The sequence below is a fragment of the Diplodia seriata genome (assembly GCF_021436955.1).
Source record: "Diplodia seriata strain FDS-637 chromosome Unknown scaffold_2, whole genome shotgun sequence".
In the NCBI taxonomy this organism is placed as follows: Eukaryota; Fungi; Ascomycota; class Dothideomycetes; order Botryosphaeriales; family Botryosphaeriaceae; genus Diplodia; species Diplodia seriata.
The window spans coordinates 1,539,777-1,560,024 of record NW_027117309.1 but is presented as its reverse complement, the minus strand read 5'-3'; the positions used below and the strand labels follow the sequence as shown (position 1 = coordinate 1,560,024).

General features: G+C 57.0%; 9 protein-coding genes across 9 annotated transcripts; 3 read left to right on the top strand and 6 right to left on the bottom strand.

Annotated features, from left to right (window-relative positions):
- Positions 1-36: 36 nt before the first annotated feature.
- On the bottom strand, positions 37-1,627 carry SSU1_1 (Plasma membrane sulfite pump involved in sulfite metabolism; the record flags this gene model as incomplete). Its single annotated transcript, XM_066773333.1, has 4 exons — positions 37-102; positions 214-453; positions 509-835; positions 1,379-1,627. The coding sequence occupies 4 exons, from the start codon at positions 1,625-1,627 to the stop codon at positions 37-39; spliced, it is 882 nt and encodes a 293-aa protein (XP_066635900.1).
- A 2,720-nt stretch (positions 1,628-4,347) lies between these two features.
- On the bottom strand, positions 4,348-5,061 carry CSL4 (exosome 3'->5 exonuclease subunit ski4 (Csl4); the record flags this gene model as incomplete). Its single annotated transcript, XM_066773332.1, has 2 exons — positions 4,348-4,518; positions 4,588-5,061. 2 exons carry the CDS (start codon positions 5,059-5,061, stop codon positions 4,348-4,350), a joined length of 645 nt encoding a protein of 214 aa, XP_066635899.1.
- A 392-nt stretch (positions 5,062-5,453) lies between these two features.
- GLO2 (Cytoplasmic glyoxalase II) lies at positions 5,454-6,374 on the top strand (the record flags this gene model as incomplete). Its single annotated transcript, XM_066773331.1, has 4 exons — positions 5,454-5,478; positions 5,532-5,619; positions 5,673-6,240; positions 6,291-6,374. The coding sequence occupies 4 exons, from the start codon at positions 5,454-5,456 to the stop codon at positions 6,372-6,374; spliced, it is 765 nt and encodes a 254-aa protein (XP_066635898.1).
- A 152-nt stretch (positions 6,375-6,526) lies between these two features.
- On the bottom strand, positions 6,527-7,315 carry SLS55_001842 (uncharacterized protein; the record flags this gene model as incomplete). Its single annotated transcript, XM_066773330.1, has 1 exon — positions 6,527-7,315. The coding sequence occupies one exon, from the start codon at positions 7,313-7,315 to the stop codon at positions 6,527-6,529; it is 789 nt and encodes a 262-aa protein (XP_066635897.1).
- A 427-nt stretch (positions 7,316-7,742) lies between these two features.
- GPI12 (N-acetylglucosaminyl-phosphatidylinositol de-N-acetylase) lies at positions 7,743-8,741 on the top strand (the record flags this gene model as incomplete). The annotated part of the gene is made up of 3 exons (XM_066773329.1): positions 7,743-7,959; positions 8,025-8,127; positions 8,216-8,741. The coding sequence occupies 3 exons, from the start codon at positions 7,743-7,745 to the stop codon at positions 8,739-8,741; spliced, it is 846 nt and encodes a 281-aa protein (XP_066635896.1).
- Positions 8,742-9,070: 329 nt separating this feature from the next.
- Positions 9,071-10,545, bottom strand: SLS55_001840 (uncharacterized protein; the record flags this gene model as incomplete). The annotated part of the gene is made up of 4 exons (XM_066773328.1): positions 9,071-9,311; positions 9,368-9,972; positions 10,061-10,223; positions 10,334-10,545. 4 exons carry the CDS (start codon positions 10,543-10,545, stop codon positions 9,071-9,073), a joined length of 1,221 nt encoding a protein of 406 aa, XP_066635895.1.
- A 3,824-nt stretch (positions 10,546-14,369) lies between these two features.
- Positions 14,370-16,016, top strand: SLS55_001839 (uncharacterized protein; the record flags this gene model as incomplete). The annotated part of the gene is made up of 4 exons (XM_066773327.1): positions 14,370-14,728; positions 14,788-14,912; positions 14,963-15,123; positions 15,174-16,016. 4 exons carry the CDS (start codon positions 14,370-14,372, stop codon positions 16,014-16,016), a joined length of 1,488 nt encoding a protein of 495 aa, XP_066635894.1.
- Positions 16,017-16,373: 357 nt separating this feature from the next.
- Positions 16,374-17,450, bottom strand: SLS55_001838 (uncharacterized protein; the record flags this gene model as incomplete). Its single annotated transcript, XM_066773326.1, has 3 exons — positions 16,374-17,115; positions 17,170-17,354; positions 17,415-17,450. The coding sequence occupies 3 exons, from the start codon at positions 17,448-17,450 to the stop codon at positions 16,374-16,376; spliced, it is 963 nt and encodes a 320-aa protein (XP_066635893.1).
- A 1,095-nt stretch (positions 17,451-18,545) lies between these two features.
- On the bottom strand, positions 18,546-19,633 carry SLS55_001837 (uncharacterized protein; the record flags this gene model as incomplete). The annotated part of the gene is made up of 3 exons (XM_066773325.1): positions 18,546-18,889; positions 18,964-19,384; positions 19,460-19,633. The coding sequence occupies 3 exons, from the start codon at positions 19,631-19,633 to the stop codon at positions 18,546-18,548; spliced, it is 939 nt and encodes a 312-aa protein (XP_066635892.1).
- Between the last annotated feature and the right edge of the window lie 615 nt (positions 19,634-20,248).

The window sequence follows — 20,248 nt, the reverse complement described above, 5'->3', positions numbered from 1 at the left end:
ATTTGGAATATCCCCTAAACTCTATCAGATACCTCTCTATTCCGCCGTACTCTCCTGGAGCTCAGAAAACAAGGTGCAAAGTTGATATCTCCGATCAGGTTTCTCTGCAAAGTTATGACCGCGACGAGAAACCAAATCAGGACGACAATCACCGCCATAACCTGGCACTGTGTGTTAGCGCAACGGATTTCAACAGACCGAGCCTGTACTTACGGTCCCGAGGATGTCAAAGAAGGCGGATGGAAACTCGACTCCCAATTGCAGAGTTGCCAGGACATAAACACCAGTCGGGAAGGTGAATCCCCACCACCCCATGTTGAAGGGGAACCTGGAGCGAGTCACTGAAGCAACAGCGAATATCAACCAGACGAGTCCGAATCCCCAAAGGATGATCGCTGTGCCAAAACCGACAATGTAGAAGACGCCACCTGCCAGCGGGTGGATGGATCCGGTCTAGTCCGTCGTCAGCTTCTGCCTGTGGACGGTTTATCATGTTTTGCATTCTTACCTCCGGAAATAACTTCAGCGCCATTTTACCCAAGTTCATTATGGTAAAGCTGGCCTGGCCGAGCGGACCGACGGGCATGAAGACAGTAATGATGACGTCCCGCGGAGGCAGTTTGTGCATCGTCAGGCGATGGAAGTAGATGCCCAGCGTCACGACGGCCATAGGAAGGCCGATACCCCACAGCACGTAGCTGACCATCAGGGTCCACAGGGCATGCTGTTGGTTGGTGCTCGCCAACATGGACGCTATGGTTGCTCCGTTGGATGCTGTTACGATTGGAGTAGCCGCGGGAAGCAGCCACACCGCCGTCATCGAGGGCAGGTCCACCTGATGCACGTGCATACTGATTTTCGCGTCAGCACGATACTTCCCAAAACAGTCATGTTCAACTTACAGCAAGAAAGGCAGTCCACAAGAGCAGGCTACGGCCATCACCACGTCAATCCACCACAGGGCCCACGCAAGATCCGAAGCCCATTTGCCCCATCCGGCATTTTCGATACACACGAAGACAAACATGTTGATGACTGTAGTCAAGCCCATGGGACAGCAGCCCAGGAAAAGCGATTGGACGGGATGCCGTATCATCATTCCCCATGTTTGCGGGTACAGTGTATACCGCAAAATTGCGAGAAGGGATATGACAACGAACATGAAAACATCAAGGACAAAGATTATCGTGTACAACACAGTAACGGTCTGGTTCTGATAGGGGAGAGCGTGCAAAATTAAGGCGGCCATACCGGTGGCCATGGTCATGGAATACTGCGGAGTTCGTAAGTCACTTTTGCGTTCACAGAGGATCCAAGAGCTTCAGGCACGGCGTGATGAAGAAAGAGCATGGAAGAAATTGCTGGGGAATGAACGTACCCATGAAGGAGTGAAGTTGTGCACCATACTCATCCACCAAGGACCGTCGCTCTCGTGCGGCTGCTCCAGCACCGAATCCCCAGACTCGGACGACGCCGCCGAGGGCTTCTCAGAAATCTCGGGCGTGATGGCATTGAAAGGTTGCAATAGTCCCACGGCTTGGCTGCCGTTGCCGTGTGGGCACAACTCCACGGGGATCCTGTCGATCTGGGGATGGATACTGGGATTGCTGGATCCAGGCGAGTTCATCCATGGAGGTCTGGGACATAGCGTTGCTTGGGAGTCATTGGTCTCCTTGGTAGACGCCTGCACGGGATGCAGCCATGGGGGCCCCATCCGCAAGGGATCGCACGACGCAGCTGTGGGATGCATTCAACACTCGGCGGGGTAGTGGCGGGCCAAGACAAGAATGACGACGAAGGCGGGAGGGGCGAGCGGGAGCGGCTAGTGACGTATTCGGGAAGGTTGAACTTCGAATGGGCAGACGGTTTTGTTGAAAATCGTCTGACGGTCAGAAGGGAAGAGCTGACAACGGGGTATGAGTCGAAAGATTGGAAGGGGGAAAAATTTATCTGGCCTCTGGAACAGCCAACACAGACCCGCTTTGCGCGGCAGGAACCCCAAGACTCATCGCCAGAACACGGGCATACATGTCATCTCTTCTAGAAGGGAAGACTGGCCGCGCGCGCACTTCTCCGGCCGCCCCCGCCCCGCCGCCGTTTCCATTCGGATCCTGCACCTTTTCCCCTTCCTTCCAAGGACGACGACGAAAGCCGCATGCCTGAGTCATCAACTGGGCATTTCGTTGTTGGGAGCCCGCTTTTTGGGCCCAATTGCGCCCTCAGCTCCGAGCGTTTGCCGATCATGCCGACGCCGCCGCCGCTTGTCAGAAATGAATCCAGCCCAAACGCCAGCGCCGCCACGAGCCACAAGTGTCGACCTCTCTCACGAGGCGCATTTGTCATGCATTGCTGCTCTCGACACGTGGGACAGAACGAAGAGGGGACCGACGGAGCCATTGAATCTGCTAGAGAAGAGAGTCCCGAATCCACGCATGAAGAAAAATGGCAGCGCACATCACAGGAGCAAAGATCAACCCGACTGGCTCATCACACGCCGCCGCTCGGCAAAAGTGGGCTTGCCAGCATGCCGACCACCTGCCCGCTCGGCTTCCTTGGTTTCGCGTTGCTCGTCTTGCCTTTTCGCCAAGATCCGATGGCCGGGGGCTGTCGTCTCACGAGCCTCTCCCGCTTCCGCTTCCGCGCCGAGCCTCTTGGCGGGACGGCAAAAAGGGCCGTTTGTGCCCGCCACTACTTTTTACTACTGGGGCCGTCGGCATGCAACTATATTTGTAGGCATGCCGACGGCACGCGGGACGTTTGGTGAGTGATGCGCGGGAAGGCGGCTGTAGCCGTGCTTGGTTGATCGCAGGGCAGTGCGGCTCTTCTAACCATGCTCCTCGATGCGCGCACAGTCGGCGTTATCATGTCGGAGAAACGCGTGCATGTACGCGGACCTAGGAACTAGATAACGGGAAGCCGCTTACCGTCTTGTTGCTGCCCGACGAACGCTTGCCTTTCCCCATCCTTCGCGCGCGCGTTATTTAAGTGCGACCATTTTCGAGTCACGCGTTTGAGATCGATTTCCCTAATCGCCCCGGCTCCGCCCGGCGCTTGTTGCTGCCAATGTTTGCGCAAGAAGAGCGTTGATGTGGGCGGTGGGCTGGCCTTGGCTGGTAGTGGGGCTGGGCGGATGGGAGCGCGGAGGACGATCGTCTTGCACTTCCCGTTTGGGTAAACGTTTGCGCGGACGGACGGAGTTGATGCGTGGGGAGTAGTCGAGGTGGGGTTGGATCTTTGGCTTGTGGGAATGGGTGAAGGGAAAGAAAGTGGCCGAGGGGATTGGTTGTGATGGAGATAAACGGCGGGATACACTAATAATTGTTTAGGTGCGGGCAAAATGGAAGCGATGTGTAGGATAAGCTTAGCGGAGGTTGATGAATTTCCACCCATACCATTCCATAGTCAGGTAGTAAGAAACCCCAAGGGCAGTTACCTCCCTTCCGTCCATCCAGCACAAATTGTCCTACGCCCGTTCGTGTCATACAAGTCCCGTGTTGCTCTCTACACAACAAAGTACCACCCCGTTCATATAGCGAAGTGTCCGAATCGGTGCTCGCAGTTACGTTACTCAAGGGACCATTTCGAGTCGTTACCCCAGCAAGACCCGAATCTGCGTCTTCCCCTGCAGCGGCGATGATTGTTAGGAATGCATTCTTATAAACGCGGTCCAATTGTGGATAACTTTAATGTACGTAGGGGAGCTAAGGCTGTCCAAAGTGTTTTAGTGTAGCTGATTTAGAGAAAATGAGTAGTCGAATCGAGGCAAGCTGAGTCTTTTTGAACAGTGTCCACGTAACCCGACCTAGCTACCGTTGTACGGACTGAGGCAAGGCTGAAGGTAGCCATGATTCTGGTCGTGGCAGCGCAGGTGTCAGCTAAACGGCTGCGTTGTGACCCGAGCCTCCTTTTTTGGTACGGTGAACAGGTCACAAGTCAAAGCTCAACTTCGAAAACCTGGGACTAAGAATTGTGTTCCATGGTGTAACATTGCAAGTTATCTTGTGACCATAAAACTTCGGTATGCTGTTTACGCTTCTCCGAGTTCCATCGCGCTTTTCCCCCAATCAGCACGTCGGCATGAGCGATAGGTGCTTGGTGTTTTGTTGCCGCGTGGATATAGTTCGAGGTTGTAGCCCGCCTTCGCTGTCCTCATGACCACCTGTAGCTGAGGTCTTCAAAGATGGCAGCCATCATCCTGGACTGCTTGCCGTCCATGGTTACATGAGGCCTGATACATCGAACACATCATAGACTCGGATATCCACGGGGTAAGTGGGATGTCAACTGGCCTGCCCCGAGGCGAGTAGAGAATGCCTGATCACTCGTTGGTAGACTCGGCCCATGAGCTCAGAAAGGCTTCGCAACCTTCCTGCTCTCCGTCATGCCCGTCTTCGGATCCCTAAACTCCTTCCAGCTGATCGGGTACATCTGGTTTTCAGCCTCACTTCTCGCCATGACGACGCCGAGCTCGTTCGTCGCCGTGGAGAGGTAGTAATTCTGCTGATCTCCCAGGGAAATCTGCCATCCGAATCAGTCTTCTCCCATTCGCAAACCACCCAATTTGCCATCGAGACAGTATCAACTCACCACAACGCCCCTCACGATGTCCCCCACCCTGAACATGTCCCCAATCTTAACCCGGTCCTTCTCCGTCGCCCGCACGTCCTCCCGCCTGATGACACCCTGGAAGCCCTCCCTGCACACCGTCTCGCCGACGACCAGTATCTCGACCGTCGCCTGGCGCGGCGTCAGGCGCGTCACGCGCGCCAGCACGACCGAGTCGACCTCGGGCAGGACGTTTGAGGCGCCGACGCTCGCGTACACGGCCGCCGCCGCCGAGGCGCCGTGTGTCTGGGGACGCGCGACCGAGAGCGCGGGCATGGACGAGGTCGTCGTGGAGGCTCCGGCGGCGGAACGCTTCAGTGGCTTCGTCTCGTTGACGGGCCCGAGCAGCGACGCGCACAGCTGCGCGTCTTGGAGGTGGATGCCGGGGCCTGGCGCGTACTTGTTGGCGGCGCCGAGCGGTTGGCCGGGGAGGGCGAGGTTCGGGAGGAGCGACATTGCGGTAGCCGGAGGGCGGGGGAAGGCGAATTGTTTGTGCGGTGGTTGCTGATGTAGCTGGTGTTGAACAATGGGATGGGAAGGTGTCGCGACGGGTGAAATTTTGGATCACGTGTTGCGGAGGAGAGGCGGAGTCAAGGCAATTGCCGGATGACGTCGGATGGAGCTTGCACAGTAATGGCCAAAGCGGGGCGGAAGCTTCGCGCTCGACGATGCTCTCCGCACGCTCGTACGCAATTGCTGCTGTTCTGCTCCTCATGAGTCTTCTCGCAACTGTCCTGAAGCGCGCACCGTACCAATCTTCCCTCCGATTGACCTCGAGAGTAGGCTGCTCCGTACATCAGTCGCTCGAGCTCTTACTGACGGTGGAATAGCTGTCGACCGCACGCGCCATGCATATCCAATCGATTCCGATGTGTAAGTCCACGCCACCACCAAGGTGCTCGGTCTTCTAACCGTCGGCGCGCTAGGGGAGGGCTCTGGCAACAACTACGCCTACCTCGTTTCCGACGACAAGACCAAGGATGCTGTGATCATTGACCCCGCAAACCCGCCCGAGTAGGTCCCACCCACGCTTCGAATAAGCAGTCGCTGATTGGGCTTTCCTCCAGGGTGCTTCCCGTGCTCCAGCAGCAGACCGAGAGCGGAGCTATCAAGCTCTCGAAGATCATCAATACACACCACCACCACGACCATGCTGGCGGCAACGGCGAGATCCTGAAGCACTACAAGCTGCCCATCGTCGGCGGTAAGGACTGCGCCCACAAGACGACGACTCCCGGCCACAAGGAAACCTTTACCATCGGCGATGGCATAAAGGTGACGGCGCTGCACACTCCGTGCCACACTCAGGACAGCATTTGCTACTTCTTCGAGGATGGCAGTGACAAAGCCGTCTTTACGGGTGACACCCTTTTCATTGGCGGATGCGGACGCTTTTTCGAGGGCACCGCCGAGGAAATGCACAAGGCTCTGAACGAGACCCTTGCTGCGTTGCCCGATGATACGAAGGTGTTCCCCGGACACGAGTACACGAAGGGCAATGTTGGTTTCGGAAAGAAGGTCATTCAAAATGCCGCCATCCAGAAGCTAGACACCTTTTCGCAACAGAACAAGCAGACCCAGGGCAAGTTCACAATTGGGGACGAGAAGGAGCACAACGTTTTCATGAGAGTCACGGTAAGTCGTCGTTAAATCGATGCCTAGTTCACACGCTAATGTCTCCGCAGGATCCCGAGGTCCAGAAGGCTGTCGGCAAGACCGATCCTGTCGAGGTTATGGCAGTGCTCCGCGAGATGAAGAACAAGTCGTAGGCTAGACAGCAGATCTGAAAACAAGTTGGATTTCCTCACTTCTGTCATGGTGTGACGTGAATTTTCCCGAGGTCGCCGCCTCAGGCCCACTACCGTAGTTATGCCATATCCCATCCAACGCCTTCGCAATGCAGTATTCAACCATTCCCTAATCAGAACAGCCCAAATTTGTTCCACCATGTATAGCCAAGCACAGCAAGCACGCTGGAGGCAGCGTAAGCCAACTGCAGCTCCACCACCGTCCATATCCACAGCACGCCGACCGGTGGCGCCTGTTTCATGACGGCATAATACCCAAACATGTTCCCCACATACACACAGTAGCAGCCGGCCGCCACCGCCGTCGCGAAGAAGACCCACTGCCTCAGCATGGGAAAGCGCATCGCCGTCGGCGTCTTGGACATGTACACGACCAGCCACAAGATGGGCATGACCTGCGCGGCGCGGCCCCAGATCTCGCGCCAGTCGGTCTGCTCGCGGTACTGGTTGTGGACGAGCACGTCGAGCGTGAAGTGCAGCGACGTCAGCGTGAAGGCGTACAGCAGCGCCTCGGCGACGGGGCCGAAGTCCTCCTCGTCGGGCGACCCCGACACCCGCACGGCCTGCCCCTTGCCGTCGACGGGGAAGTCGACCTGTTCGCCCTCCAGGCTCGACACGTCCCGGCCGGTCCGGGCCAGCTCGCGCATGCGCTCCTCGGCCAGGTCGTAGAGCGTCTTGCCCTTCGGCCCGGAGAAGTCGGGCATCGCCATGGGAATTCCGAGGTCGTTTTCGGTGACGGCATCGTCGTGCGCTGGGGAGGATTGGGAGAAGTCGAGTTTGGATGCGGCCGGGGCGGTGGTGGTGGACTTGGGTGCTTTGGCGGAGGACAGAGGCGTGCCCGAGGCTTTGGCGGCAGCGCGGCGTTCCTTGCGGTTGCGGGGTTGCGGTTGGTCGTCTGCCATGGTGGGTGGCTTCGGAGGCGTGGCGTGGAAGGTTACGTAGGCACCGGCGGCGATTTAAAGGGGGATTGATGGGGTGGTGAGCTTTTTCTCCAAGCTGGAGCTATGAATAGCAGCTTCACACGAGCTCTCCCCCGCGGCCACTAGTGCCAGTGCAGACCACCGCCAGAAACGCGCCCGACGATCGGGACGCCGACTGATGCCGTCTCCAGGGTCCAACCAGACGACCAGCGTTCCCATTCAGCCGGAGCTACGACAAGCTCCCCAGACCTAGTCCACACCAATTCTCCGCGCCGCTTCCCCTCGCTAAAACATATAATCATGAAGGTCATCACCACCGCCATCCTCCTCCTCCTCCGCCCTTCCCCTTCCAGCCATTGAGCGCTGAGCTCACCCGTCTTTTCCGCGCAAGAAACAGCCTCTCTCCAGAATGTCGTGGCTTACCTGGGCCGCCTTCCCCATCCTCGCCGCCGCGCTGTGGATCTACACGGTGCAGATGAGCCGCTCGCTGCCGACCCTCGAGGGCAAGCGCATCGCGCTGCTGATCGCGCACCCGGACGACGAGGCCATGTTCTTCGCGCCCACGATCCAGGCCCTGACGCGTCCGGAACTGGGGAACCATCTCAAGATACTGTGCCTGTCGAGCGGTGAGTGGAGCTATACGCACATGGCAGCAACCATTGGCAATGCTGACGGGGGGGAAACAATGCAGGCGACGCCGACGGCCTGGGCGAGACGCGCAAGCAGGAGCTGCTGAAGAGCGGGATGCTGCTGGGTCTGCGGAGCGAAGACGACATGCTCGTCATTGAAGACAGGTGCGTGTTTTCTCACCCACCCACCCACCTATGACCTGTATACACACACATACACACACATGCTAATCTCCACCACTACAACAAACAGCAACTTCCCGGACTCCATGACCGCAACCTGGTCCCCCAAGCACCTCTCGGCCCTCCTCGCCAAAGCCTTCGCGCCCAACATCAGCACCACGCCCGCGACGCGCGCCCCGGAGGCGACCGTCGACGCCATCGTCACCTTCGACGCGGGCGGCGTGTCGAACCACCCCAACCACCGCTCGCTCTACCACGGCGCCCACGCCTTCCTCAGGGAGCTCATGCGGCGCCACGCCGGCTGGGACTGCCCCGTCAAGCTGTACACGCTGACGTCGGTCAACATCGCGCGCAAGTATGTTAGTGTGCTGGACGCGCCGCTGACGGTGCTGAGCGTGCTGCTGCAGTGGCGCAAGAAGGAGGCGGGGAGCTTCCCGTCGCCGCTGATGTTTGTCAGCGGCGTGCGGCAGGTGAGGACGGCGCAGGCGGCCATGGTCGAGGCGCACAAGAGCCAGATGGTGTGGTTCCGGTGGGGGTGGATCGGGATCGGAAGGTATATGGTCATGAACGATCTGAGGAAGGAGAAGGTGGGTTGAGTGGTAGGTTTCTGGGGCGAATCACAGGCGCGTTCCTTGCGTGTAAAAATACCCAGGGCGTAAGCTGAATCGAGACTGCGTGACAACATTGCGTTTTATTGACATTAATGCAGTGAGTATGATTTTAACGAATGGTGCTGCCTTTCCTTTTCGCCATCTATTTCTTTACAGCCCACTCCGTTGGCATATTGCCATGCAATTTCTCGTGTCCTTGATATCATTACGGTCATGCTAGGAACGAACATCCAAAGCGAACGATGAATTAGAAGAGACCAAACCCCCCAAGACAAAGGAAAGGGGAAAGGATCAGACCAGAACCGGCCACGCCTCTACTCGTACACGTAACAGAACGGCCCCGCAGTCGTCTTCATCAGGTCCTTGATCTGGAGCTTCTTGTCGGTCACGAAGCCCAGATCCGTCCAGTCGTCGTAGGTGACGTTGGGGCTGGCCGGGCTGTTCAGGAAGGTGCCGGTGCCCATGAGAGCCTTGGGTCCTTGTGTGCGCTCCGCCGGGTTCTGCATCTGCCACAGCCACCAGGTGCGGTCGACCATGGTGTGGTGCAAGTAGAACCTGTTTCGATTGTTAGCAACCGCGTTTCCATTCGAGACGGTAGAGGGAAAACTTACGCAGGCTCTCCCGGCGAGACGTAGAAGTCCCTACCCGGGTCACCACCGATGCTGTAATGCCCGCCGCCGTGCACGCCAAGCTCGCCCTGGCCCGGGTAGGACTGCATCGTCATCTGGAAGTCGTACACGTCCTTGGTGTTGCGCAGCAGGCTCAGCACGCCCGTCGCGTTGGCGTGGCGCTTGTTGACGGCGTCGCTCAGGTCGCGCTTGAGGCAGCGCGGGTTCCACGAAAAGTCGTCGCTCTTGTCCTCGGTCAGCGAGCTGCCGACGGCGCTGCCGTTGACCAGCGACAGGCTCAGCGGGCCCAGGTTGACCGTGTAGTTGGAAAACGGCCCTTTCTTGACGCAGCCGCCGCCGCTGCCGGGCGCGAGGAGCACCGGGTGCTCGCCGACGTTGCCGATCACGACTTCGCCGGTTTGGTGGACGTACTCGCCGTTGCCGCCGAGAGAAGTGGCCGAGCCATCGAAGATGGGCGAGTTCTCGAGGCCCGTCTCGGCGGTCTTGGTCCAATCCCAGTAGGGCTGTCGGCCGATGTAGCCGCATTCATTGCGAAGGGCTTGTTCGTACTCCCAAATGTACCAGCGGTGCCAGCTGAGGAAAGTGGCCTATGCGTTTCTGTTAGCGAGAGAATGGAGAGAGATAGAGGCACACGGAAGATTGGTGAAGTTGAAAGGAGGGGGAGATACGACTTACGGTATAGTGCTGGATGAAGGTTTGGTTGATGTGTGCTACAACCCAGTCGTCGAAGTGCGATTTGGCTCCGGGTGCAAGGCTGGAGGGCGTGCGCGCCGGCTTGCTTTGTAGGCATTGCACAGCGTTCGTGTAGGAGATGCGCTCTTCAGCACTGAGGGCGCCCCTGTGGTGTGCGTTAGCCAAAGCTCGATGAGGTGGAGGCGGATATCATGTAAGAAGATTTATGTGCAAGGCTTGAGAGTGGAGAAAGTTTAAGAATGGATGAATGCTCACCATTCTTTACGGACGACCAACTTGTCGGGAGTACAAGACCCCTCAGTCAGTAGACCACCTTTAGCTACGTCGAAGGCATTCTTAGCCCAGTCTCCTAGCCCGGCGGTAGAACCGTCAAAGCCTGTTGGTGGGCCATAGTCTGGACCGGTGGGAGCAGCGTTGGCGGCGACAGCCAGTAGCCCAAACGTCGGGAGCAGTTGTGTAAGGTGCATTATGTCGTTGCGGTATTACAAGGTAGGCGCTTCAATTAGGCTTAATAGAGGCGGGATTGTGCCAAAAAGAGGACAAGAGACGGGTTTGGAATACAGCGTCGGGGGAGGACCAGATGAACAAGATAGATGAGCACACCTAGCACATAGAGACACTCCTGGAACTGCAAAAGAAGGTGAAAGCAGCGAGGGGCTTGCTGGAGTAGTGAGGACAATTCAAGCCATAGGCAAGAGTCCCGTCAACTTTATATCCAACACCATCGTCGAGCTTAGGAGCCTCTCGAGTCGGCGAGTCGGCGAGTCGGCGACACAGCATTCGGCTCCGCACAGTGCGACGATGGAAGGCTTCATTGCCTCGCGGAAGGAAGATAGTACGTAGATACTTGGTGGCCTCACGGTGGCATACGAGTGGCCAAGCAGTTGGAAAAGCCCTGAAAGTGCTGTCATAGTCGGTGGGCAGTACCCCTGTCGATGCAGTGTGGCGGGCTTGGCCTGCATATTTGCACAGGGCAGCGGGGATCAGCACTGCTGGGCGGCGTGTGACATCTGCATCAGGGAAGGGCCGCTGCCCGACGATGCGGTGCTACACTTGAAGTCGGTCGCGATCACACTCAGCGGCACGAGTCGAGCGTGTGGCGCATGTAGAAGGACAGGGGAGACAGGCGCAGGGAGGAGGGCGCGGCGCCCCTCATGAATTCTCCGGAGGAGCTGGGCACCCACATTTGTCAAGCGGCGAGGCGATCCTCTTTGCAAACTTGGCGGCGCCGAGCATTGCAAGTCCCGGTAAGGCTGTCCAGTGAAAGCGGCAGTTGTTGCAACGATCGGTGCAGCCAGCTCGCGTGGGAGCACGCGAAACGGCAAGCAGCGCGGGGAAAGCTGAGTGAGCGGCGCCGTGGCTTGACGACGAGCCGTCGGCGGCCGGCAGCTTCGCCAGATTCGGCTCTGCGCTGACGCCGACAACGTGTGTGTACGACCTCGGCCGAGCCAAGACGGCGTCAGATCTCTTGTCTGTCGGCCTGGGAGGAGCCGGCAGACCGGATTCCCGATACTGCTGGGATTGCCGAGCGCTGTCTGCTGCCTGTCGCTGAGCGGCATTGCCCCGAAGGATCTAGCTGCTGTGCCGATCTCTTCGACTTGGGGCTGACTTTGCAGAGCCTATGATCACTCCACCTGTCAGGCCCTTCTCGTGAAGCCCTGCTGTCAGAGCACAGGCCGAGCCATCCCGGTTGCGGCCGGAGATGCCGAGCGATCCACTCAGATACCACTTCTATTTCGGGCCATCCCTGCCCAGCTGTCTGATTAGACAAGTCCGCGTCGGTAGGTAACACCGACGACCAGGTTTTGCTTTTGATTCCGCTGCGGGACAGCTCAAGGCACGAAGCGTGGCAGAGAAAGCAATGTCGATTACGTGCGCTGTTCGCTAAAGGTAGCCCGAAGCAGTAATTCTGTAGCACAGCAGTAAGCACCCCACGCGACATGCTTAAATTCTGTGTAGCCTCGAGGACGCAAGTCATCCCATCCAACGATGGCGCAGGTCACGGTCCCGAGAAGGTTATCTGGCTGTGCAACCAGTCACGGGAAGCCGCACCCGTAGCGTGACAGTTCGGCATGCCGACCCTTATCCTCATCGGCGCGATCCGACGGTCTGCAAATTGTGTCGAAATGAAGCGTAACTCTAAGAAGGGACTCGGACGAAAAGCGAATGCGAATTAATCCGTTTGACCCGATGCTCTACACACGGCTGGATTAGCCATTCAGTCATGTGTCGCCGTCGCCCTACCTTTTGCTCAACGCGCGAATACCCATGCAGCCCGTCAGACAGCCGACATGAAACATTAACAGGTCTGCCGAATCCAGGCCGCAGTGCTGACGCTTGGCTGTCTCCAGAAGAACCGACAGGTCTCTGTATCCGCTGACACAGAGTTTGTTGGGCCAAGCAGGAACGTGGTGACAAAGATGACTGCGCCACGTGCTTATGCCAAGCGCAAATGGCTCCGACTTCCGACACAGATGGCGCAGCCATGGACGTCTGAACAAGAATAGAAGAAAGAGTGGGCCAATCTCCACACGGTCAACGAAGCGAGGCATGCCGTGTATCCTTCTTGAGAAAGGGAGCATGGACGACCTTCCATCAGTCGATCCTAGAGTCAATATCCAGATGTCGCAAAAGGGAAGTTGTAGAATATCCAGGGCCAGTTGCTGAGCAGAAGTTAAGACAACGGCTCCTTCCGCTCGGGTCGACCAGCCACAAATGCCAGTGAGCCACGTCGGCAGTTGAATTCAGGAACGCCGCGGACAAGCGGATCAGGCGCGAAAGTACTTAGAGGAAGTCTCGCTCCTCTCGTGCGGTATTTTGACGATGACGAGAGACCACCTCATGGAGCACTTCCTCACTTCAACGCATTGGCGCTTACTCCCTCATTTCTTGGCTGAACTGATCCGACTCCGTGTCCGTGAAGCCTGAACACCCGGCGAATGGCTTATGTCCGGAACCTCGCTGGAATAGCCTTGCTTCTCGTCCTTCCTGCCGGTTTCATCCGGGACTCGATCTCATTCAAGACGCAGCAAGGCTGCTTCCAGACCTGTCGACGGCCTCCTTCGCGTGTCGCTTGGGTCTGGATTTTTCAAGTCGATTCCAACCAGATCACGGCGCCGTTCAAGACACTGTGATGTAGCTCATCGACAATGACAACGGCGAACTTCCCACCGGGACGCTCATTACACCGAGTCCTGTCATTGCTCTTCATACGCAAATGGGCATCGTGTCCTCGTACAGGCAGCACATCGGTCAAGTATGACCATGGCATCAGATGATGGCAACTCGACGTGACGCAGCCCGGGTGCAGTCGCGTAGAGTGTTACGGCAATCGTCAAAATATGAGTGCCATGAATACGGTATATTGTCAACGGCCGTCGGATCGCTTTGCGCGCCGGTTAGTGAGCGACTCTCGTGGAAAGACGGCTGACGTAACCCCCACCGTTGGAATGGCAAAGCCAATGATGGTGCTTCGTCAAGCGTCTAGGCAAGTGTTGAACAGCTGCAGGGAGGCATCATCATGCTCGATCAGGAGCTAGAGAGAGGCAACCTCTGTTTCAAGGCACTGTTCGATGGTGGCTCCAAGTGCGCGTAGAGGATGGAGGATCCAGTGAATTTTGTGGGGCTGAAGGTCAAGTGCAACCAGCAAAATTGGGCTTTGGAAATGAAGCAAGCGAGGAGCTGAGAATTTCAGAGAGAAAGAAAGAGATCGGAGGCGGCCGTTACGAGCTCAAGCGAGCATGGAAGGCGCGTGCCCCGCAAATGGCAGGTACAAGTGAAGAAAGTTGGTGGTGGGGAGAGATGGAGAGGGGAAGAACGAGCGCGGATCAGGTGTAGGTCCGGCGGAAGGCACGCTAGTCCGCAGCGGGAAGGTGTGCGCGTTAGTGGCAATGCTTATCGCCAACGCCCAAGAGCCTTGGTGTCTCCTGAACTGTCTGTGCCATCGACTCTTCGTCGGCCGGTACGCTTCGGCCATTGGTGCACTCGGTCGACACCTCCGTCTCGGCGCCTACGCTCCTGGCAATGCTTGACACAACAAAGCCTCTCATTCGCTCCTTGGCCAACGCTTCAATGTAAACACTGCTGCGATCACGAGGCACATTGTCTTCTAGAAGCTGTTTCCCTGTCGCATCCCGGACACCTGCTTGGTCAGGTCTAGGTCGCTATACAGCAGATCATGCCTCGTTTCCCACTTAGCCGCTGGGCCGTGGTCCCGCCATAAATAACGCCGTGTTTCCCAGGAGTTTCCTTCCCCAGCCCGCAAGTCCGTCCTCGTTCTCCATTCAGCAAGATGCGGTCCTCGTTCGCCTTCGTGGCTTCGCTTCTCTCGGTGGCCAACCTGGCCCTGGCTGCTCCCTTCGCCGAAAAGGTCGACAAGCGGTCCATGGTTGAGAAGGATGGAGTGCGCTACAACGTCTTCGAGCACGCCGCCACTGGCGCGAAGCTGGAGTTTGTCAACAACAGCGGAATCTGTGAGACTACTCCTGGCGTCAACCAGTACTCCGGCTACCTCTCGGTTGGCACCAACATGAACATGTGGTACGTAACTGCTACCCCCGCGCTGGAAGAAACTCGAAACACTGACGAAACACGCAGGTTCTGGCTGTTTGAGGCGAGAGAGAACCCGACCACTGCGCCGCTTGCCGCATGGTAACTACCAACGTTTTCCGTATTTCGAAACGCAGGATTTGCTAATGAAACGGCAACAGGTTCAACGGTGGCCCTGGATGCTCCAGCATGATTGGTCTCTTCCAGGAGAACGGTCCCTGCCATTTCGTCGACGGTGCCACTGAGCCGTCGTTGAATGAATACAGCTGGAACTCGTACGCCAACAGTATGCACACCCTCACGTGATAGATATCCCCGGTGCTGATTTTATCAAAGTGATCTACATCGATCAGCCGATCGGCGTTGGCTTCTCTTACGGGACAGACGACGTCACTTCCACCGTGACTGCTGCTCCTTACGTGTGGAAGCTCATCCAGGCCTTCTATGATGCTTTCCCTCAGTATGAAAGCAGGGATTTCGGCATCTTCACTGAATCCGTGAGTCCATTTCCGCTTGTTTCAGGGCCAACAACTGACTCTCTCTCCAGTATGGCGGTCACTACGGCCCTGAATTCGCTCACTATATCCAGGATCAGAACAAGGGCGTCGCCAATGGCAGTGTCGACGGCCAAAACATCAACCTGATCGCACTTGGCGTCAACAACGGCTGGATCGACGCCGAGCTGCAGGAGAAAGCCTACATCGACTTCAGCGTCAACAACAGCTACAAGCAAATCATCAGCCAGAGCGAGGCCACTTCCTATTACAACACTTACGAGAAGACCTGCCTGCCTGCCATCCAGACCTGCGAGAGCACGGGCACCAACACGGCCTGTGTCAACGCGGACAACAAGTGCTACAACGGCATCGAGGGCCCTCTGACCGAGGAGGCCGACTTCAACGTTTATGACGTCCGCATTGGAGCCAGCGTCACCGACCCGCCGGAGACATATGCCGACTACCTTGCCCGCGATGACGTCGTCAAGGCCATCGGTGCGCGGTCCACCTACGCCGAGTGCCCGAATGATGCTTACTACAAGTTCTCTTCCACCGGTGACAACCCGCGCTCCTTCCTGCCCGAGCTCAGCTCCGTCGTCCAGTCCGGCCTGACAACCGTCGTCTGGGCCGGCGACGCCGACTGGATCTGTAACTGGATGGGCAACTACGACGTTGCCCAGGTGGTCGAATTCGATGGCCAGTCCGAGTTCCGTGCTGCCTCGCTCGAGCCCTACACTGTCGGCGGCACCGAGGGCGGCACCTTCAAGACGGTCGACAACTTCTCGTTCCTGCGCGTTTTCGAGGCCGGACACGAGGTCCCGTACTACCAGCCTGAGCTTGCCCTCCAGGTCTTCAAGCAGACGATGCAACAGAAGCCTCTTTCTTCCACCTAGTCAGAAAATGGGGGTTTTTGCTTTAGACGTTTGGGGAGGAAGGAGGAAGAAAATTGGGGTACGCTACGTCTTTGGGGCCCTTTTAGCGACTAGCCGAACCGTAAATCCGCAGTGCAATACGTATTTTTCGCCATTATTCCAATATCATTATGGCTGTTGTTTGCTATCTTCCATCCTCCATGACGTCCCGACTCGTCCCAGTGAAATTTCTCCCCCAGTATTCGAGTTCCACAGTGGAAAATGCAATTGAACTACCACAACAGGTTCCAACCTCAAAATGTGCCGTAGTAGTAACTGACGTGGCTATAGGTACAGAGCAGCGGCACGGGTCCCAAATGCCTCGCCCTCACAGCCCTCTTACTCCAACACCTTCAGCTCCCGCGCAGTCTGCCTGATGAAGTCCTTGATCTCTCCCTCGCTCATAGTCTTCAAGCCCAACCGCTCATTCCAAGCCATGTGGGTAGTATCGCCCTCATGCCCCTTTCCATACATCATCTGGAAATAGTACATCCGCATCGCCGACGCATCCCCCTTGGCCAACATCTCGTCCGCCTTCCGGCACATGTCCTCGGTATCGACGTCGGCGATGCGGCCATCCTCGACGGTGCCGAAGTCGATGCCCGTGACCTCGGCCGACAGCCGGGTCAGGTAGCGCTCCGACACGGCGGCCGAGTAAATGTAGACGGGCGTGTTGGCCGCGGCGTCGAAGTGCTCGGGCGCCAGCACGCGGGCGACGGCCTTGCCGATGTCGGCCATGCGCGACGCGCCGACGGTGCGGGCGCCGCCGTTGTGGTAGACGGCCCTGCGCGCGGCGAGGTCGGGCCCGAGGCCGCCGAAGCCGTAGACGAGCTCGAGGAAGGGCCCGTTGTTGATGGACGTCCAGGTCGTGGTGGCGGTGGACGTACTGCTGCGCGGGGGGAGGAGGGACGTGATGTAGTCGCGGATGGCGACCTTGGCGCGCACGTTGGGGAGCTGCCGCGAGAGCGGGTTCTCGAGGTTGGTGCTGTATTCCGAGGGCACGATGCGTTTGACGCCGGCGGCGATGGCGGCGTCGATCATGGCCTTGTTGTCTTCGACGTTGAGCGGGTCGCCGATGGCGCTGTAGGGGGGTCAGGAGGTGCTTGTGGGAGTGTCATGAGTGAGTTGCGCTTACTTCACGACGGCGTCCTGGCCTTTGAAAGCGGAGGTGAGTTCGGCTTTGCTGCTAGTATCGATCTTGATGCTACCATCCGCCTCCGGAGGAGCGTTGTTCTTGGATCCATTCCGCTGCACGGCTGTCACGGTGAAGCCTTCACTTTTGAGGGCTTTGAGGATATAAGAGCCAAGTTTTCCGGTAGCCTGTTCTTCGTTAACGTCTCTCCTTCATCGAGGACGGTATTGCATAGCGAAGTAACTTACTCCGAGAAGAGCAACTTTCTGCACGGGGCGAGACATGTCGAAGTCGATGTTCTTTCTCTCTTTTGAAAAATCGGAAAAGCGGCGTCGAGCTGAGTTTGATGATGAGCTCCGTGAGAAGGACATGCTCTCAATATATAGTCGCGACCTTGCCACTTGGCATGCGCGCTCATAGCTTGTCTGTATTTCTACTTTAGGCGAACGCGTGGTTCTGAAGTTCAACTACGGACATTAACTGAAGCCGGATCCGTTGTTGACACCTTCCGGCTCCATTTTAATAGTGACCGACCAATCAAATTGATTCTTTGACGACAATTGACCCTAGTCCGTTCCGAAGGCCGAAAGTAGCCACATTCAGCCAAAGCGGCGGCGTCGCGTTTCGTCAACACCGAGATGCCGATCTTAGTAACCCGTGCGATTCGCTCTCGCTGGACACCGGCTGCTGCACGTAGTCGTGAAGATGCATGTTGTCTATGTATTTTGGCCAATTAGAACAAATATCGGAATGAGGTCAATTGATGCAATGATGAATCAGTGCAGACTGTTCCCTTGCCTTTTGAGGCTGTATTTTCGGCTCCAACATCCGGGCGAGGGCTTTTTCTGCACCACAAAAAAGAAAGAAGAAGAGGCTACGACTTGGATCCTAGCTGCGAAAGATCTTGCAGGAACATACGAGAAAGCGACACCGTGATGAGAAAATATCGGAGAGTATTTTGCAAAAACCATAAAGTTTACTTTTATTCGCTTGCAGCTTGAGTCGTTAATGTGCAGACACAATACGAAGAATATAAAAGTGCCATTAGAGTCTTACCTTTGCATCGTTTAGCAATGGACTCGCTATCGAGTGGACTCCGATAGACTCTGTAAGCGGTCATCAAGGTAGCAAGCTCCTTGTGGGTCTCGTTAAAATCAATGAGTTTCAGAGCAGCCCGACCACTGACGTTTTTTGCTGTGGTCTCACAAGACGCTGCCGTTGATGTGATACCACTCAGGAGTTATTTGTAGAATTTCAATTCTCAATTCTTTATTTGTTGACAAAGCTACTTGAAATGCGGTTACATGACTTCGAGAAAGCGTGGCAGCCTCTGCCCCACTCACTGCAACTCAAGTCCGCGAGGAACTATGCACTGCGCCCTATGCGAACGCACTCTTGTTCTTCTCCAAGTACTCCTTGAACGAAATCGGCTTCAAGCCAACCTCAGCCAACAGGTCCAAGCTGCCCTTCAAGTCCTTCCCAGCAAAGTATCCCGGCTCTCCGATGAACAGATGGTTCTCGAGGAGCTCCTGCGCAATCGCGTCGGGCATCGGAAGGGCAGCCTTGTAGGCCTGCGGGTCAACCTGAACGAACCGTGTCTTCTGGCCCGTCACCTCCTCGAACTCCTTGAGTATGCGGGTCGGGGTGTAGTAGTCGGCGGCCGCGAGCACCTGAGCGCCCAGGACCTTGGTGCGCTGCTTGATGGAAGCGACGACGTACTTGCCTGGGAGATAGCGAGAAAATCCATCAGCAATCAAGTCCTCAGCCACACACAACAGAACGAAGAGAAAAACTCACCCATATCCTCGCCGATCTCAATCAACGGGAACCGCGCGTCGGCCCCAACCGGGTACGCCAGCGTGAACACGCCGTCCTCGCCCTTCCTCAGCATGCCGAGCGTGACGTAGTTGGACATGAAGTAGCCAGGCAGGACGAAGGTGGCGGGCACGCCGCTGGCGCGGATGTACGCCTCGACGTCGGCCTTGTGGTCGAAGTGCGGGACGTGCTTGAGGCGGCCGCCCGTCTCCTTGGTGACGTGCAGCAGCGACGAGAAGACGAGGTGCTGCACGCCGGCGGCCTTGCACGCGTCGGCGACGTTCTTGCCGTCGGTGAGCTCGGCGTCGGGGGCGCCCGCGCCCCAGGCGGGCGTGGTGACGAGGAAGACGGTGTGCGAGCCCTGGACGGCTGCGGAGAGGGTGGAGGGGTCGCTCATGCTCGCCTGGTGCACATCGTTCCCGTTGTCAGGCTTGTGTCACAGTGTTTGATTGGGCAGTGGGGTGGTGTGTGGACCTACCGAGACCATCTCGATGCCCTTGGCTTGCAGAGCCTGGGCTGCGGGCTTGGACGCGTCACGGGTGATGCCGCGGATTTTGAACTCGTTTGAGAGAGCGGGGTCGGCGAGGATGGCCTGAATGACGGAGCCACCCTGGTTGCCAGTGGCACCGAAGACAGTGATGAGCTTCGACATTGTGATGATGGTCGATTGGTTGCTTGGAGAAGAAGTGTTGATTGAATGTGCTGGTTCAGCTGTTTGTCGAGTGTTACTGCGTGAACTCTATCCTTTTATGTGCTTTACTCTGAGAGTTGTCGTAATACACTAGTTGTCTATAGTCGCCCTCGGCCTTGACGAGTAGCCAGTAGCTCTTATTTACTAAGCTCCCGCTTTCGGCCTTTCGCTGGGTGGTCTGTTCTCATGGAGGTAGTGGTTCGGATAGCAATCCGAGCACCCTCGGGTCCATCGTTTCTCATTTCGTCGACTCGCACGCACACACTAAACTGCTATAATGAAGCAGTAAGAAAGAAGCGAAGGTGTTTCAGTCAATTGCAAGAGCGGTGGCTTCGTCCACAGATGAATTGTGCATTTATGCTTTCGTGAACGATGGTCGCGCCTAGCTGTCCATCGATCTACAATCACTTCGCCACCGTCGGCGCTGTGAATCTTCAAGTTCAAGACCATGAAAATCTCATTCTCTAGACTGAGAATTACGAGGCCAAATTGGGACGCTAGAACGAGGGCGAAGCAGTGAAATGGTGTTGCAGCTGTCTTTTCGCGCTAAGTGAGCCCCGAGAGCCGCATGCTGAC